Source organism: Phodopus roborovskii, unplaced genomic scaffold, assembly GCF_943737965.1.
Source record: "Phodopus roborovskii unplaced genomic scaffold, PHOROB, whole genome shotgun sequence".
Taxonomy (NCBI): domain Eukaryota; kingdom Metazoa; phylum Chordata; class Mammalia; order Rodentia; family Cricetidae; genus Phodopus; species Phodopus roborovskii.
In genome coordinates, this window is record NW_026125281.1 from 623,536 (window position 1) to 641,601 (window position 18,066).

At 44.1% G+C, this 18,066-nt stretch overlaps 1 protein-coding gene across 1 annotated transcript; it reads left to right on the top strand.

Moving 5' to 3' along the window:
• The first annotated feature begins 186 nt into the window (after window positions 1–186).
• On the top strand, window positions 187–11,652 carry Tmem70 (transmembrane protein 70). The gene is made up of 4 exons (XM_051196165.1): window positions 187–215; window positions 3,385–3,748; window positions 6,881–6,986; window positions 10,671–11,652. The coding sequence occupies exons 1-4, from the start codon at window positions 187–189 to the stop codon at window positions 11,123–11,125; spliced, it is 954 nt and encodes a 317-aa protein (XP_051052122.1). The 3' UTR covers window positions 11,126–11,652.
• The last annotated feature ends 6,414 nt before the right edge of the window (window positions 11,653–18,066 follow it).

Genomic DNA, 18,066 nt, shown 5'->3' on the forward strand with positions numbered 1-18,066 from the left:
TTGAAAGCTCAGTCCCCTTCTCTCGTTTCTGTTTAGCTGGGAGGTGGGAGATTACAAAGGAAGCCTCAGATGTGGAAATGCTGCATGTGTGCTAAAGAAGATCGTAATCTTGAGTAAGCGGGCATCTGGCCTTTGTGATAGATAAGTAAGACGCGTCGACGACGAGCATCTCAACAAGCTCGCGCAATGCGTTTGCCCCACTTCCTCTCTTCCCGGTATGGGTCAGTGTTTACTGAAAATATGCCACGCCCACCTGCCCTGCTCTCCTACATTAAAATACCTGCCACCATCACACCTGGGGGAGTGCATCATTCTCGCTCTTCACCCCCATAAGTCCTCCTCGTTCCAGCACCCCCCCAACCAAGGCATTCCATTGGCTTTCCTCTGGTTACCCAGGGACCTTTCCTGGAAAGCTGGGAAAACAGCTCTTACCTGTTTCATGACATGTGCATTCATGAAAATGTAGATTTGAGATGCTTACAGTTAGTCAATAGTCACAGGTGTGTGATAGTGTCCACAGAAAAGAGATGTGTGTGCGCCATTTGGAGTTTCTGGAACTGATGACGTTTTCCAGAGGGCTTTGTTCTTGACTTTTTGAGCCATAGTAACCCTGGCCAGTTTGGGACTATGTGACCCAGACTAGACTCGTATTTGGGGTAACCCTACCTCCTTCCTCTACCACCATGTGCAGTATTTCCCTTTGTAATCCTGGCTTCCTTCCTACTCAAATTTATAATTCTGCTGGAATTACTGGTCTTAGCTATTGTGCATGGCTCTGGAAGAGTTGCTTTTTGTTTTTGTATGTTTGTTTTTGTTTGGTTTGGTTTCTTCAATACAGACAGAGTATCTCTGTTTAATAGTCCTGGCTGTCCTGGAACTTGTTTTGTAGACCAGGCTGGCCTTGAACTCACTGGGATTCGACTGCCTCAGCCTCCCACATGCTGGGATTAAAGCCATGTACCACCACTGGGCGGCTCATGCATTTATTTTTAATTGATTTGCAGATAGGCATACTCTTAGAGAATTGAAGGCAAAAACGGAGCACGTGGCCCTGAAGGAATTTTCAAAGGCTTTGGGAAAATAATAAAATGTTATGGTTGTGTGTCAGGGCCCATAAAGATGGTGGCCCTGTGTCATCTTTGCTCATGGTCAGAGAGTTCAAAACTGTGCTTTAGGAAGTCATAAGACCTAAAGATCTAAGGTGTGGCTGCAGTAGGATGTTTGATCTTGGCCTTGGGTGTCTTCTAAATAACAACAGATTTGGTATGTGGTGTGGTTACTCTTTACACTCAAGGCTAGATAATGACAAATTGAATCTGAGGTGTAGTTAATGAATCCTTGGCTAGTTGAGGAAGAAAGTTGTTCCGTAGACATGATACCATGTTCCTTTTTTCTTTTTCTTTTTGTCTTTTTTTTTCGAGACGGGGTTTCTTGTGGTTTTGGAGCCTGTCCTGGAACTAGCTTTTGTAGACCAGGCTAGTCTCAAACTCTCATAGATCTGCCTGCCTCTGCCTCCCGAGTGCTGGGATTAAAGGTGGGCACCACCACCACCTAGCCCATGTTCCTCTTTTTGATTAAGGTATTTAAGATGGTGAAGAATAAACTTGGGGCGTTCAGTATTCATTGATTTGCCCCCATGATTCTATCCAGTGTCTCTGTCTTTTCTCTTTAGCTAGCCTTTCTCAATTCACACTCCCCATCTCAGTTATGAACCTTGGGCAAGTCGGTTGGCACTGACTGCAGCCCCGAAATGACAACCCCCTACAGATATATCCACAGCTCAAAGTGGATTCGTGGAAAGAGAGGCATTGGGGAGCAGAAGATAAAGCTAAGGGGGAATAAGTGAATCAACCTAGTGAGACCTGAATTCCTGTCAGTTTAGGCAATAAATGTGGGTCCCAACATCAATTATGTATCCTGATTCTGTGAGGAACCTTGTGACTCCATTTTGAAATCAGCAGTCATTGTGCTTTAGTTTTAAAAATAAGTTTCTGTTTACTCTTAGAATTTAGTAGCTCTGTTTCTGGGAACCTGACCCTGACCTTCCCCAAACCATGACCTTGAATTATTTTTGATGATGCCCTGATCCACCCAGACCCTCCCTGATTCTCCCTAATTTCCTAATCACATGGTGGGTGAGCACAAGACTTTCTCTCTTTCTTTCCTTCTTTCTTCCTTGTTTTGTATTTCTTTATTGCTCATTGTCACCCTTTTGTAAAACTACTCCTGATTTTACTCCTCAAAAGAGGCCCAAGAAGTGGATTCAGAGCTGCTCTCTTTAACCTGACTTAAAATGCAGTCACAGGCAAGGTCTTGGGTGTACGCCAGTAAAAATCAAGCTTGCTTCAAGTTTGGCTCAAGTTGTGGTAATAGTCTTATTGGGATGAATATTTTTGAAAGCCCCCAGTCAGATTCGGACCACCCCTACCCCTAATTCTAAAGCTGAACCTTCCCTCCAGGAGACACACGCCTTGAGACTTTTGAGGGCTCCATGCTTCCTTCAGTTCTCAGACTATCCTGCTGAGAAAGTCATTAAGCATCTAGAGAAGCCTCTGAGCGAGTTAAAGGCTGGCTCTGTTTTGTAGGAGAGAAACCGTCTCAAAAACCCCAAAACAAACAAACCTGTAACTTTGCTACTGTTATGAATTGTAATGTAAACATCTGATATGTGGGATATCCGATATGCAACCCCCAAAGGTGTCTCAACCCATACGTTGAGAACGCTGCTGATCTAGATGATCATTTTTCCAGATGCAGCTTACTGTGAAGTTGATGTGAAAACATCGGGTGGACAAATGTACCAAGTTCACTTTTGGAAATGTATGTGGCATTTTGTAAAACAGTATATCTCCTATATATGTTTTACAATATATTTTTATTTTATGTCCATTGGAGTTTTGCCATGGGTGTCAGGTCCCATGGAACTGGAGTTACAGACAGTTGTGAGATGCCCTGTGGGTGCTGGGAACCCTGTGGAAAAGCAGTCAGTGCTCTTAAACACTCAGTATCTCCATTATATTACTACAGCAGTATTTCTAGCTTGTATTTAGGCATTTGTCCCATTACACATTAGCACAACAGATCCGCCCACCATGCCTCCTGCCTGCTGGGATTAAAGGCATGCGCTACCAAATGCCAGCTTCCCCAAACCACTTTTTAGGATCTAGAAAACGATGCCCACAGGAGTGGAGTATTTAACTAGTCTTCTGTGCTTTGCCTTCTCCGCCCCCCCCCCCCCCCCCCGCCATGCCTCGCCACTCTGTCCTTTCACATTTTCATAAAACTGAGCAAACAAAACGGTAAGAACTTGGAACCGACGCCGGGCAGGAAGGGAGTTGGATTTCTCGGACCCGTAGCTGCCCGGAACCCATTCGGTTGGGGAAGGTTGCAGGCCGGCCGCACGTCGTTGCGCACGCGCGGGCACCAATCCGGCGGCGTGCTCCGCGCCGGGGGGCGTGGCGTCGCCGCACGCGAGGCCGGGGTCGCCGGGCGGAGTCGCGTCCTGGCGTCCTTGGCGGCGGCCGCAGGGCGCGGGCCGCTGCTCCACCGACCCCGCGGCATGCTGCTGCTGCTGCTGGCCCTGGGCGGCCGCCGCGCAGCGGGGCTGCGGCCCGGCGGGACGGGGACGAGGGCCACGCGGTGCGCGGTCGCCTCCTGGCGTGCGGCCTCCCGCGCCGAGCTCCCGCCACTGCCGGACGGCCGGCTTCTGCCGCGAGCCGAGCCCCGGCCGCCACCGCGGCCAGCGCAGGTCGGTCGGCCGTCTGTGGGCTGGGGAGCGGGGAGCGGGCGCAGCGTGCGAGCTGGGGGTCCCGGGAGGAGCAGGGAGGAGCAGCCTGCAAAGGGAGGAGGGGATTGCTCTCCCAGGCTGCTCAGGCACGTGCAGGGCAGGGGTGTGTGTGGGGGGGGGCTGCTCAGGCACGTGCAGGTGTGTGTGTGCGTGTGTGTGTGTGTGTGTGTGCGTGCACAAGGTGTCTCTTCGTAGCCTCCCGTGGCCTGCAAAGAGAGGACGGGATTGTTCTCTCCCGGGCTGCTCAGGCACGTGCAGGGCAGGGGTGTGTGTGTGGACGGGATTGCTCTCCCAGGCTGCTCAGGCACGTGCAGGGGTGTGTGTGTGTGTGTGTGTGTGTGTATACACAAGGTGTCTCTTCGTAGCTTCCCGTGGCCTGAGTAGACCAGGTTGACCCCTGGAACTCACAAAGACCGTCTTCCCTCTGATTGCCTAGTGCCACCACATTGGGACTACTTAGTTTCTCTCATACCCAAAAGCTGAAGGTCAGAAAGGTTGATTTCCTAAGAAATTGATGACAGACTCGAAAAAAAACTCATATAGCCTTATTGTGAGTTCTGTGTTGTTAAATCTCTGCTTTTAGGGATTTTGTTGTTTACAGAGAGGTCGGGTAATGAATGTTAATGTGAACAAACCACATAGGTCTATGAGCTCTGCCTGAGGCGGGTGGTGCACGGCAGAGGCAGGAGGATCTCTGTGAGTCCGAGTCCAATCTTAATTTATAGAGGGCGTTCCAGGGCAGCCAGTGCTGTTACACTGAAGCTACATGAAATTTCACGGTATCAGAAGTTTCCCAAATATGTGAAAATGAATATCTAAAAACTAACTGCTCTTAGTTAAAAATGTAAAAAGTATGCCTAATTTGTGTTGAAATTCAGCTAAGAGCCAGGTGGCAAGCCTGTAATCCCAGCATTCTGGAGGCAGAGACAGGTGGATTAGTTGGAGGCCAGCCTGGTCTACTGAATTGCAGGACAGCCTGGAAAGCTACAAAGAAACCCTGTCTTGAAAAACCAAAAAGAAAGAAGGAAATTTGGCTAAGAATCCAACATCTGCCTGGGATGGTGACACATATCCTTAAGATCCCAGCACTCAGGGTCTCTTGAGTCTGAAGTCAGTGCCAGGCTGGTCTACGTGTGTTTCAAAACAGCCAAGGCTGCTCCTGAAAGACCTGCAGAACGTGGACCTTCACGCTCCCACTCAGGAAAGGAGACACCTCAAATCACTCACGAGAAGTGGTCTAGATGCAAATAGCATGAGGGATTTTTATTCCAAGTGCACTGGGGTCCACAGTCATAAGCCACACAGAGGTAGAGGACTGAGGACCTCAAGGGCAGAATTGAGACAGCTTTTATAGGATTTACATTAAAGCTAACAAGGCCAGTTCCAAAGCTAGCCTGTTATTTTCATTAGGCTTAAAAGCAAGGTTGTGGGGCAGTTCAAAACTTGGATGGTTAATACGGTTTCCAAAGTTAGAGATTTCATAGAGTACAGTTTATAAGGTAGCCACCTGCAAGATTAGGGGTTTTCTTTCTGTAGGACCAGCGGGCTCAGTGGCCTTGTCTTTAAGATAATGGGGGCAGGGAGAATGTACTCTCCAGTCAGGGAGTTATCCATATCTATTGGCAGAAACACTTGTTCTTTGTAGTTTTCCCTTCTTGCAATGAGTCCTATATTTTTTAGCTATTAATTTTCTTCACGGACAGGATGACCCATAACAATAAGCAGACTGTTGTTGAGAATAACAACATTCCTCAGAAACTAGATGGTTATGAATAATAATAATTTCCAGAAACCGGTCATCGTGACCAAGCTATTTCAAGTGTTCTTTTTCCTGAGCTTTGCAAGCAGCTAGGGTGATTTTTAAATGCATGCTGGTGGATATTTTTAAATTTCTAACTTTTAGTGGTCATTAGAGAGTTAGGCTGTATTTTCATCCTTTCACTCCAAAGCCAAATAATTCCATTTCCACTTTAGGCATTTCTTCAAAGTTTATTATTATGTCTTGGGGAGGATTTTTTGTTGTTGATGTTGCTGCTGCTGTTCTAAGACAGAGTTTCTCTGTGTAACAGCTCTGTTCTGGAACTATCTTTGTAGATCAGGCCTGTTGGGAACTAGCAGTCTGCTGACCCCGCCCCCAACTATGGGCGGACGCTCATGGCGGTGTCATCGCTATGTCAGCCTTACCTGGTTGCCAAGGACTCAGTTACTCATGCACAAGAGCCCCTTTTAAAGCAAGCACGCCTCTCTGGCCCCCCTCTCTTGCTCTCTCTCGCTCTTCTCTCTCTCCCTCTCTCCCCTGCTTTCGGTTGGACACCAGCTACCCCCCTTTCTCTTCCTTCCCTCAATAAACTCCACGTGGGCACTGAGTCACGTGTTTGTGTTTTACAGGCATTAGCTGCAGCTAAAGAACAAGGCCGGCCTGGAACTCACAGAGATCCTCCTGCCTCTGCCTCCCCAGTGCTGGGATTAAAGGTGTAGGACACTACCTTCCTTTGAAAGTCTGTTTTTTTTTTTTTTTTTTTTAAATATTAGTTATAATGCAAGCAGTTCATAAATGCAGACTTTAAAGCCATTGGATTGTCAGGATGGCCTAGCCTGTGACTATAGTTTGATCTCTGGACATGGATGTGCTCACACATGTACACACTCACCAAAAACCTAAACAACCTCAATTTACAGTTTTGCTAAGGTTACTGCACTAAACTTAATTTTAGAAATTATTTGTGCATATGTAGTATGTGTTTAAGTACAGGTGAAGGTCAACATTAAGTGTTTTTTTTTTTTTTGTTTTGTTTTGTTTTTTCTTTTTGGAGGGGGTGGTCCTTTTCAAGATAGGGTTTCTCTGTGTAGCTTTGGAGCCTGTCCTGGAACTCTGTAGACCAGGCTGGCCTTGAACTCAGAGAGATCCACCTGCCTCTACCTCCCCAGTGCTGGGATTAAAGGTGTGTGCCACTACCTGCAGGCTAATTCTGAAGTTTTTTTATATCACACTGTAACAAGTTCTCTTCATTATAAATAAATAAAAATAAAGCTTTGATAAAAACTAAAAATTGTTCAAAAAGCCAGTTTGTCAGTGGTTTCTTGTTTCAATAGATACCTGTTTGTTGGAAGCAATGTGTCCGCTGCTTACATACAGAATACAATAAACCAGAAGATGGAAGGCTGATCTATACTGGGAACCTGGCCCGCACAGTATTTGGTGGGTAATCTGAAGTGACATCGTTTCCTTATTTTTCTTTCTTTACTTTTGAGATCATAATTGCATTTCTATTTTCCCTTTTCTGCCTTCAACCTCCCCCTCCCTTTTTCCTTACTCTCCTTCAAGTTCATGGCCTCTATTCTTTTTTAAATGTTACTGCATATATATATATGTTCCTAACTATGACCTGTTGAGTCTGTACAATGTTTCTAGTTTGTGTTTTCAGGGCTGATGGCTTGGCACTGGAAAACCAATTGGTGTGGTCTTCCCTAGGGAGGGATCACCTCTGCCACGCCCAGCTTTACTCGATTGCCTGAGTTCTATGTGTGTGGGCTTGAGTCTCCCGGGCTTGCCCCTATCCAGTCAACTTTTTAGCATATGTTACCTATGTTCTTAGCATCACTCAGTTGTGGTTTTTTTGTTTGTTTTTGTTGTTGTTAGTTTTTTGAGGCAGGGTTTCTCTGTATAGCCCTGGCTGTCCTGGAACTAGCTCTGTAGATCAGCCTGGTCTCGAATTCACAGAGATCTGCCTGCCTCTGCCTCCCTAGTGCTGGGATCGAAGGTATGCACTACCAAAGCCTTGCTAAGCATCACTCAGTTATAACACATAAGGAAAATTGTTTTTTTTTTTTTTTCCTTGAATCCCATTGATACAGCATAGAGGTTGAGACTTTCCCTTTTACTAGTTTTAAAGACGTTTGAAGGCTAAATTGTGGTTTATGATCTTAGAGTTGGGCATTGACGCTTCCCTTCTTATGTTACTTGTTTTAGAGTATCCAACAGAAAAATATATTTGGATAGTGTAAAAAAAGTGAGAGAATGTTGTTATGGTTTGATTTACATGTCCTCCAAAAGCTCATGTATTTATTTAATGTAGTCTAACTTCCCCAGCTGGTGGCGCTGTTCTGAGAGTTGTGGAGACCTTAGGAGAATGGGCCTCCTCTAGAAGTAGGTTACTAGTAGTTCACTGGGCATGAGTTCTTGGAGGGAGGAGTATCTTGTTCTTGGCTTTTTGTCTCTGTTTCCCCCCCCCCAGCCCCCACCCCACTCCCCCACCCCCGTTTCCAGTTTGAAAGTTTTCCACTATATAATAATACCCGTGTTGGCATGATGTTTATCAAGTGCATAGCACTAAGCAACTGTGGGCTGAAATCTCAGAAATCATGAGTCAAAGTTACCTTTTTCTTTTTAGTAAATTATTTTTATTGTGTGCCGTGGTGTTTTGCCTGCATATATGTCTATGTGAGGGTATCAGGGCCTCCTAAGAGGACTTACAGACAGTTGTGGGCTGCCATGTGGGTGCTGAGAATTGAACCCTGGTCCTCTGGAAGAGCAGACAGTGCTCCTAAACACTCAGCCATCTCTCCAGCCTCCCCTTTTCCTTCTTAAATTGCTCTTCTCCGGTATTTGGTCACAATACAAAAGCTGTGACTAAAAGCCTGGTAGCATCCTTTTCTTGTTTCTTTTTCAGACAGGATCTCTGTAGTTCTGACTCTCCTGGATGTCTGGTCTTGCTTGAAGCTGGGTGTGGTAGCTTACACCTTTAATCCCACCCTTGGAGACAGAGGCAGGTGGTTCTCTGTGAGTTCTAGGCCAGCCTGGTCTACAGTGTGAGTTCCAGGACAGCCAGATGTAGTCAGATTTCAGTATGTTGACCCTGGTTGTTTCTGGAACTTTAAAGAAGTACTTTAATGACCTTTTGAATGTGTCTATGGAAGTGTGTCACATGAGAGCACATGTCCCCAGGGGCTGCAGTCTCAGGCAGTTGTGAGCCTCTGGATGTGGTTGCTGAGAACTGAACTCTGGAAGAGCAGTATTGGCTTTTACCTTCCCCACCCCATGTGTGTTTGTATGTAGTATCTCATGTTGTCCAGGCTAGCCTCAGACATGCTGTGCAACTGAAGCTGGTTTTTACTCCATCTCCTTCCATCTTCTGGGGTCCCATTCCATCATGTCCAGCTCTGTTTCTGTTTTATTTTTTTGAGACAGAGTCTTGATGTGTAGCTGCTGCTGAACTTGAACTCTCAATTCTCTGCCTCAGCCTCATTCACAAAGGGTCAGATTACTACTGCTTAGTAACTAGCTGTATGGCCTTGTATGTTGCTCCATCCGCTCCTCACATGTGGGCTATCTATGGCAGAGGTTGATTCAGGTGTTTTCTCTTATTGCTCTTTTCATTCTGTTGTTACTATACGATACTCTATTTATTTCAACTTCAGGTTGTACTCCATCCATCACTGAGGGAAGTTAGGACAGGAACTCAAGCAAAACTGAGCAGAAACCTTGGAGGGATGCTGCGTGCTCTTCACTCAGACACCTAGCACCACCTGCCCTGAGAATGGTGTCACCAAGTGGGCTGGGCACTCCTGTATCCATTAGTAATCAAGACAGTGCTCTCTAGACACGCCCACAGGCCAATCTGATCTGGGTGGTCTCAGCTGAGACTTCCTCCTCAGGTGACTAGGCTATGCCAAGTGGATGGTTAAAGCTGACTTCAGCAAATCTCTACCTTGGTTTTTGAGACAGGGTTTCCTCTGTGTAGCTCTGGCTGTTCTGGAACTCAGTCTGTTCTGAACTTGACCATAAGGGATCCTCCTCCTTTTGCCTCCTGAGTGCCAAGATTAAAGGCAGCATGTGCTCCAGATTGGAGGTCATCATTTTGGTTAGACTGGCTGGCTAGCAAGCCATGGAACTCTGCCTGTCTTAGCTTCCCCTGCTATGGAGTTACTGGTGTGTGCTGCCTCCTCAGCTCTTATGTGGGTGCTAGAGATCTGAGCTCAGGTTCTCACGCTTCTACAGCAAGCACTTTACCTACTGAATGACTGCCCCAGCCGTAGCTTACCCTGTCTCGGGCTTGGCATAAATTTAACGGTTTGATCTTCCAGCCCTTGCCTCCTTAGTGTTGGGATTGTAGACATGAGCCACACAGCCTCATTGTTTATTTTAAGATTCCGGCAGTTCCGGCAACCTATGGCAGCCAGCACGTTATGCAGTAGAGGTAATCCATGAACCTATTCACTTTCCCTGTCTTTCTGGCTTTTTCAGAAGCTGTCTTACCCTGTAGTCCATGATGGCCTCAAAATTGTGATCCTCCTGCCTTGCCAAGTCTCATTTTTTGATGGAGCAATGACAACAATTATACACCTCTCCTGGGGCTTTTCTGTATATTTTATGAATAGAATAAGTAAATTGCTTAAGACAGAAGGCAGAGCCTGGCACATAAGAAGTACTCGATTGTGTTTGTTTTTGTTGTTGATGGTGGGTTTATGACTATTGTATTAGCTTTGTCATCACTGTGACCAAGAATTCAAGAAAACTTCTTCAAGGAGGAAAGATAGATTTTGGCTCATAGTTTTAGAAGGTTTTGTTGTGGTTGCTTGGCCCCATATTCTTGAACAGAACATCAGGGCGGTAGGAGTATATGGCAGAAGACCTTCCTCACTTCATGACCTAGGAGAAAGAGACAAGGGGCCAGGACGAGACAGTCAAGGCCTACCTCCTAAAGTTCCAAAATTTCCAAAAATTGTACTATCATAGAGACCCAGGTGCTCAGCCTTGAAACTAGGGGGTCTTTTTGCATTCAAATGTAACAATGGCATAGGAAGAAAAGTTTGGATGAATTAACAGGATATATTGCTTGTTTTATAAACCTTAGTTATTCTTTTTTTTTCTTTCTCTCCTTAGGTGTGAAATGTTTCTCTTATTCGACAAGTGTGATGAGCCTTACGTTTTTACCGTATCTTCTCTCACAGACTAATGTGACATTTGGAAGTCTGCCTTTGCAGATCTTATTTTATGGGATCATGGGAAGCTTCACCATGATCACTCCCGTTCTGCTCCACTTCCTTACAAAAGGCTATGTCATTCGGTTGTACCATGAAGCCTCAACCGACACTTACAAAGCCATTACTTACAACGTTGTGCTTTCCGAAACCAGCACAGTGTTTCATCAAAATGACGTGAAGATTCCAGAGAGCTCACATATATTCACCACCTTTTATGCTAAAACGAAGTCAATGCTGGTCAACCCAGCGCTCTTTGCAAACCCCGAGGACTATAACCATCTAATGGGTTATGACAAACCATTCACTTTTGATAAAGAAGAAGTCAGTGAGAAGCTGCATGAGGATGAAAAATGAATCTCTTCTTTGTTTTTGCTTAAATGTCATGTATGTTTCAGTGTGTAATAAGATGGCCTATGTTTTCTTATTGTTAGTGAATGTTGGTGTAGTATTTGCCTTACATGAGGCCCTGGGTTTGACCCTCATCACATAAGTAGGTGTGCTGGTGTGCACCTATAATCCCAGCACTTGGAAAATGGAGGTAGGAAGATCAAAAATTTGGAGTCATCCTTGGTGGTGTAGTAGGTTTGAGGTCAGCCTGAACTGTGTAAGACCCTGTCTTAAAAACAGAAAGTTTTCTCTTTGCATTGGTGATGCAAACCTTTAGTTCCAGCACCGGGAGGCAGAGGTAGGCGAATGTCTGTGAGTTTGAGGCCAGCATGGTCTCAGTTTTAGGACAGCCAGAGTTATTAACACAGGGAAACCCCTCTCTCAAAAAACAAAACAGCAACAACAAAAAGCCCCAAAAGTTGAAACTATCAAACAGAATGTCTAATTAATTTTCAGATATTGATGTTCCTGTGTAATAAAATGTTTAAAAACAAGTTGTTACTGGGAGTTGGTGGTGTACGCCTTTGATTCCAGTACTTGGGAGACAGGCAGGTGGATCTCTGTGAGTTCGAGGCCAACCTGGTCTACAGAGCTAGATCTAGAATAGGCTCCAGAGCAATATAAAGAAATCCTGTCTCAAACAAAAAATGCCCAATAAACAAATTGTTTCTGTTAAAAATGTGGATAGTCCTGTGTATTCTGCTATATGTATGGCTATATTATTTTTGGTTTTAGACCAAAGTCTGACTATAAGATTGGATGCCTGGAGCTTACTATATAGACCAGCTTGGCCTTGAAGTCAGAGAGATCTATGTGCCTTTTTCTCCTGAGTGCTAAGATTAAATGTGTGTGCCACCACACCTGGGCCATGTGTAGGTAATATAATAGTGGGTACCTAGAAATTGAAGATTGCGTGTCACAAGTAAATAAGAGTTGAGATTTTCTGTTCTGTTTTCCTAAATGCATGAATATACTTTTCCTACTTAACACTTTGTAAAATTATAAATTTTAAGCAGCAATTATAAGAGTGTATGTACAGCCACGTTTGGTTAGCTTTTCTATGTCCCCATTTGTCCCTCAACACCCACATGATGTCAGGCACATCAATGGTAGTAAATGCATGCAAGCCACCTCCCATAAAATAGCCATCCATGTTAGCCTTATGGAGAATTTGCATTTTCAGATTTTTATACATCTGAAGTCTTAGCATTTAATTGGTAATCGGCAAGCTGCATGGTGGTGGCAGCACACGCCTTTAATCCCAGCACTCGGCAGAGGCACTCAGATCTCTGAGTTTGAAGCCAGCCTGGTCTACAAGAACTAGTTCCAGGACAGCTTTAGAGCCACAGAGAAAACCTGTCTAGAACAAGTACTGTCTGTGTTGGCAGTCGTCACAGAAAGTTAACTGTGATGGGATTCTCAGCCGGCCTCACCCGAACTCTAGAAAAAGCAGCTCTTGTTTCTTCATTTCCAAAAACTCATCTTCTCGCCCCTGACTATTGAATAAATGTTCCTCTCAGCATTTCACTGTTTAATTGGTGATGTAGAGGTCAAACGAAGGTCAAGGAAGGCCGAGGCTTTGACCCTAAAAATTCTAGTAACATTACTTCTACCTAGAAAAGAACACTAGTTAACACGTTTGGTTTTTTTTTTTTTTTTTTTTTCTTAATTTAAATTTTGTTTTATGTGTATGAGTATTTTGCCTGCAGGCGCCAGAAAGAGGAGTTGGATCTCGTTGACCTGGAGTTACAGAATTTTATGAGGTGTGGTTTGGGTGCTGAGAACCAAACCCTGGTCCCCTGCAAGAGCAGAGAGTTAACCACTGGGCCACTTTCTCAGTCCCAACATTCACAGCCTTAACATCCTCCTGCCTCAGCCTCCTCATGGCAAGGGTCACAAGCAAGCACCAGCAGGCCCACTTAATGTTCCTTGTTTTTGTTTGTTTTTCTCCTAAGCAAGGGGAATGTAGATTTACTAAAGAAAAGTGGGAAAAGAGCTCCCAAGAGCAGAAGGGTTTTAGAGGAGGAGACCCAGTTTTTACAATTTATACAAATGTTTAACAAAATACAAAAACATCCAGAAGATGCAAAACTAGGAAACAAATTCATTAGAGATGGAGAGTATGTGAAAAATTCATTAGAGATGCAATATGTGTCACTGCGCTGGTTGCACATATTTTTAAATGTCCTGCATACATGTGATCACTTTGGTTGTGAAAAGTCTATTAATTTGTAACAGAATAATTCAAGTGACATTTTGTTTGGGGGCAGGGAAGCCCTGAGTGGATAAGCCCTCTAAAGGACATGGTATGGAGTGAAACAAGGACTTAGAAGGGATCAGCATTTATTTTAGCAGAATTTAACCACATCACTTTGTTGGTTGCATTTGCCAAATAGTTCCAATGTTCCTTGGTAGTTGGCCATGTTCAGGCACCTTTTTAAAAAAACCATCTTTAATGACTAATGTTAACTCAGATCACATATTACATATGTAATAAACACATCTACCCATTTGAATATATGCAGTTTATAGGATGTCTACAAAAGTGTTAAGGAGGCTAGCAAGGTTCCAAGTGGCCATACTGTTATAGCTGAAAGACAGAAGATACTAAGCTCATCTGGAGAGCTGCTGGAGGTAGAGTTCCAGCACAGTAAAGTCCAGCCAAGGTGCAGAACTTGAGGGTAGGGTCACAGAGATAAGTGGCACATAAACGGATGGATGGAAATCTGGGCCAGGTCAAGTAGGGGACTGGGTGCTCTGAGGTAAGCACTGGGGACAGTTGAGTTCTCTTACTGTAGGTCCCTTGAGGCCCATACCAGGGTCCAGATAGACAGGTTGGTGTGGGTGTTGCCAATGAGGTGTTAGGCGTCCTCATAGTGTCCAGGTCAAGGAACTGCTGTGGCAGAATATTACTTTAAGGCGTGTGACTTTTGTTTAAGGTTCATTTCTTTAACTGTGTTTTTTGCCTGTCTAAAACACCTGATGGACTAATAAAGAGATAAACAGCCAATAGGGAGGCAGGAGCAAGAATAGGCGGGGCTGGCAGGCGGAGAAATAAATAGGAGGAGGACATCAGGGGCCGCCACCCGGCCACCCAGTCATCCCGCCACCCTGCCCAGAGCAGAAGGTAGTCAGGTTCATTTCAGAAAAGCTGGTTAGAAACTAGCCAAACTAAGGCCGGCATTCATGAATAAGAATAAGCCTCTGTGTGATTTATTTGGGAGCTGGGTGATGGACCCCCCAAAAAGCCAAAAGAGCAAAAACCAAAACACAACACACTGCAGCTTTTGTCAGCCTTATATGTTCTCTGGCTTATTTGTTTTTAAACATTTTTAAATTTATGTTTTTACATCCCAATCCCAGTTCCCCCTCCCTCCTCTCCTGCTCTCCCCACTTCTCCCCCTCCCCCACCTACTATCTGCTCCTCGGAGAGGGTAAGTCCTCCAGTAGGAAGTCTACTAAGTGTGTCCCATCATCTCATTGAGGCAGGACCAAGGCACCTCCCCACCCCCACACCCCGTGTCTAGGCTGAGCAAGGTGTCTCTCCATATAGGATGGGCTCCACTAAGTCAGTTTGTGCATTAGTGTTAGATCTTGGACACTGCCAGTGGCCTCATATTGTCCCAGCTTCACCATTGTCATCTATATCAAGGGAGTCTAGTTCGGTTTTATGGAGGTTTCCAAGTTGTCAGACCTGAGTCAGCCATCTCTCACTAGCTCGGGTCAGCTGATTCTGTGGTTTCTCCATCATGGTCTTGACTCCTTTGTTCATATGTTTGCTCCTCCCTCACTTCGATTGTACTCCAGGAGCTTGGCCCGTTGGTTAGTTGTGGATTTCTGCATCTGCTTCCGTCTGTTTGTGGAAGAGGGTTCAAGTTTCTCTGGGGTTGTGGGTTGTAGGCTGGGTATCTTTTGCTTTATGTTTGGTATCCACTTAAGAGTGAGTACATACTGTATTTGTCTTTCTGAGTCTGGGTTAGCTCACTCAGGGTGTTTTTTTGTTTTTGTTTTTCTAGTTCTGTCCATTTGCCAGCAAATTTCAGTCATTCTGTAGGGCGCCATCTTGTCCTGTTGACTGTGTTCTTTGCTTTACAGAAGCTTCTCAGTTTTAGGAATTCCCATTTGCTAACTGTTGCTTTGAGTATCTGTGCTACTGGTGTTCTATTTAGGAAGTGGTCTCCTGTGCCTATGAGTTCAAGGATATTTCCCACTTTGTCTTCTATGAGGTTCAGTGTGGATGGATTTATATTGAGGTCTTTGATCCATTTTGACTTGAGTTTTGTGCCTGGCGATAGATATGGATCTATCTGCATTCTTCTACATGTTGACAGCCAGTTATACCAGCACCATTTGTTGAAGATGCCTTCTTTCTCTTTTCCATTTTATATTTTTAGCTTCTTTGTCAAAAATTAGGTGTTCATAGGTGTATTGGTTGATATCAGGGTCTTCCATTCAATTCCATTGGTCCACCTGTCTGTTTTTATGCTAATATCAAGCTGTTTCATTACTATCGATCTATAGTAGAGCTTGAAGTCAGGGATGGTGATGCCCTCAGATGATCCTTTACTGTATAGGGTTGTTTTGGCCATCCTGTGTTTTCGTTTTTCCAAATGAAGTTGAGTATTGTTCTTTTGAGGTCAGTGAAGAATTGTGCTGGGATTTTGATGGGGATTGCATTGAATCTGTAGATTACTTTTGAAAGGATTGCCATGTTTACTATGTTGATCCTGCCTATTAAATACTTAAAGTTCTTGTCATACAGGTCTTTTCCTTGTTTGGTCAAAGTTACCCAAAGATATTTTTTGTTATTTGTAGCTATTGTAAAGGGTGATGTTTCTCTGATTTTTTTTTTCTCAGCCTGTTTATCATCTGTATATAGGAGAGCTACATTTTTTTTTTTTTGAGTTAATCTTGTATACTGCTACTTTACTGAAGGTGTTTATCAGTTGTAGGAGTTCCCCGGTAGAATTTTTAGGGTCACTTGCATAAACTATTGAAAGGATGAAAAAATACAGCCTAAATCTCCAATGATCCCAGGAAGCTAAAAGTTTAAAAAGCCCTAAAAACCTCAAATTCCAGACCCTGTCCTTTGCCAGTAAATAGGGAAGGTCACACTCCTTGTTGTTTACAACAGACAGACCCTTGAGTATGTAGATTTGGCCTAGTAAGATAACAGAAGATGAGCTTACTAACCACTTATCTGACTTCATAAACTGCTTGTGAAACCCCCGCCCCGTGACCTACGTGTGGGCTTTGTTGTAAACCCTATAAAAGCTGTCTCAATTCTGCCCTTGGGGGTCCTCAGTCCAATTTGTATCCTTTTGGTGTCCTTTTGTTGTCTTATTGGAAAACCAGAACTTCTGGTACTATGTTGAATAGATGTGGAGAGAGTGGACAGCCTTGTCTTGTTCCTGATTTCAGTGGGACTGCTTTTGAGTTTCTCTCCATTTAGTTTGATGTTGGCTGTTGGGTTTCTGTATATTGCCTTTATTATGTTTAGGTATGTTCCTTGTATCTCTATTCTCTCCAAGACCTTTATAATGAAGGGGAATTTTGTCAAAGGCATCTAATGAGATAATCATGTAGGTTTTTTTTTTTTCTTTCAGTTTGTTCATATGGTAGATTATGTTGAACCATCTCAGCATCACTGGGATGAAATCTACGTGGTCATGGTGGATGATTTTTCTGATGTGTTCTTGGATTTGGCTCGTCAGTATTTATTTTTTTCAAGACAGGGTTTCCCTGTGTAGCTGTGGAGTCTGTCCTGGAATTCTCTGTAGAACAGGCTGGCCTGAGACTCAGAGATCTGCCTGCCTCTGCCTTCTGAGTGCTGGGATCAAAGGTGTGGGTGCTACCAACACCCATCTTGGTTTGCCAGTATTTTTATTGAGTATTTTTGCATCAATGTTCATGAGGGAAATTGGTCTGTAATTCTCTTTCTTGGTTATGTCTTTGAGTGGTTTGAGTATCAGGGTAATTGGGCTGGAGAGATGGCTCAGCTGTTAAAGGCTAGGCTCACAACCAAAAATATAAGAGTATCAGGGTAATTAGCTTCATAAACAGTTTGGTAATGCTTCTACTGTGTGGAATAATTTGAGGAGTGTTGGTATTAGTTCTTCTTTAAACATCTGGTAGAATTCTGTGGTGAAACCATCTGGGTCTGGGCTGTTTTTGGTTGGGAGACTATTGATAGCTGTTTCTATTTCCTTAGGGGTTATAGGTATATATGAGTTTTTTTTTAATTATCTGTTTTTGATTTAATTTTGGTACTTATTTAGAAAATTGTCCATCTCCTTACATTTTCCAACTTTGTGGTGTCTGGCTTAGTTTTTCTGATTTATTTATTAATTTATTTATTTGAAGTCTGGTCTTATGTATCACAGGTTAGCTTTGAATTCACCGTGTAATTGAGACTAACCTTGAACTCCTGATCCTCCTGCCTCTGAGTAAGTAGAACATTCCATAGTTCATTGCCATGCCTCGCCTGATATAGTTTGTTTGTTTTCTTTTGTTTTTTTGAGACAGGGTTTCTCTGTGTAGCCTTTGCTGTCCTGGAACTTGCTCTGTAGACCAAGCTGGCCTTGAACTCACAGAGATTTTCCTGCTCCTGCATCCGAGCAACTACATAGAGGCTCACAATCATCTGTAATGCCACTTCTAGAACAGGGTATCCAGTATCCTCTGCTGGCCTCCATGGGTACCAGGCACACAGTCATACATGCACACAAAACACGCATACACATAAAATAAATACATATTTTTAGTATAATAAAATTTTTTCTCAAGACTGACGAGGTCCCTGCTGGCAATTGCAGCTGACACCCCCGGTGTGGGGTATTGTCCACCTTTCTGTTTTGTGGTTGAACCTGTTTGTTGTTGGGTAGAAAGAGTTTTCAAGAGACCAATCA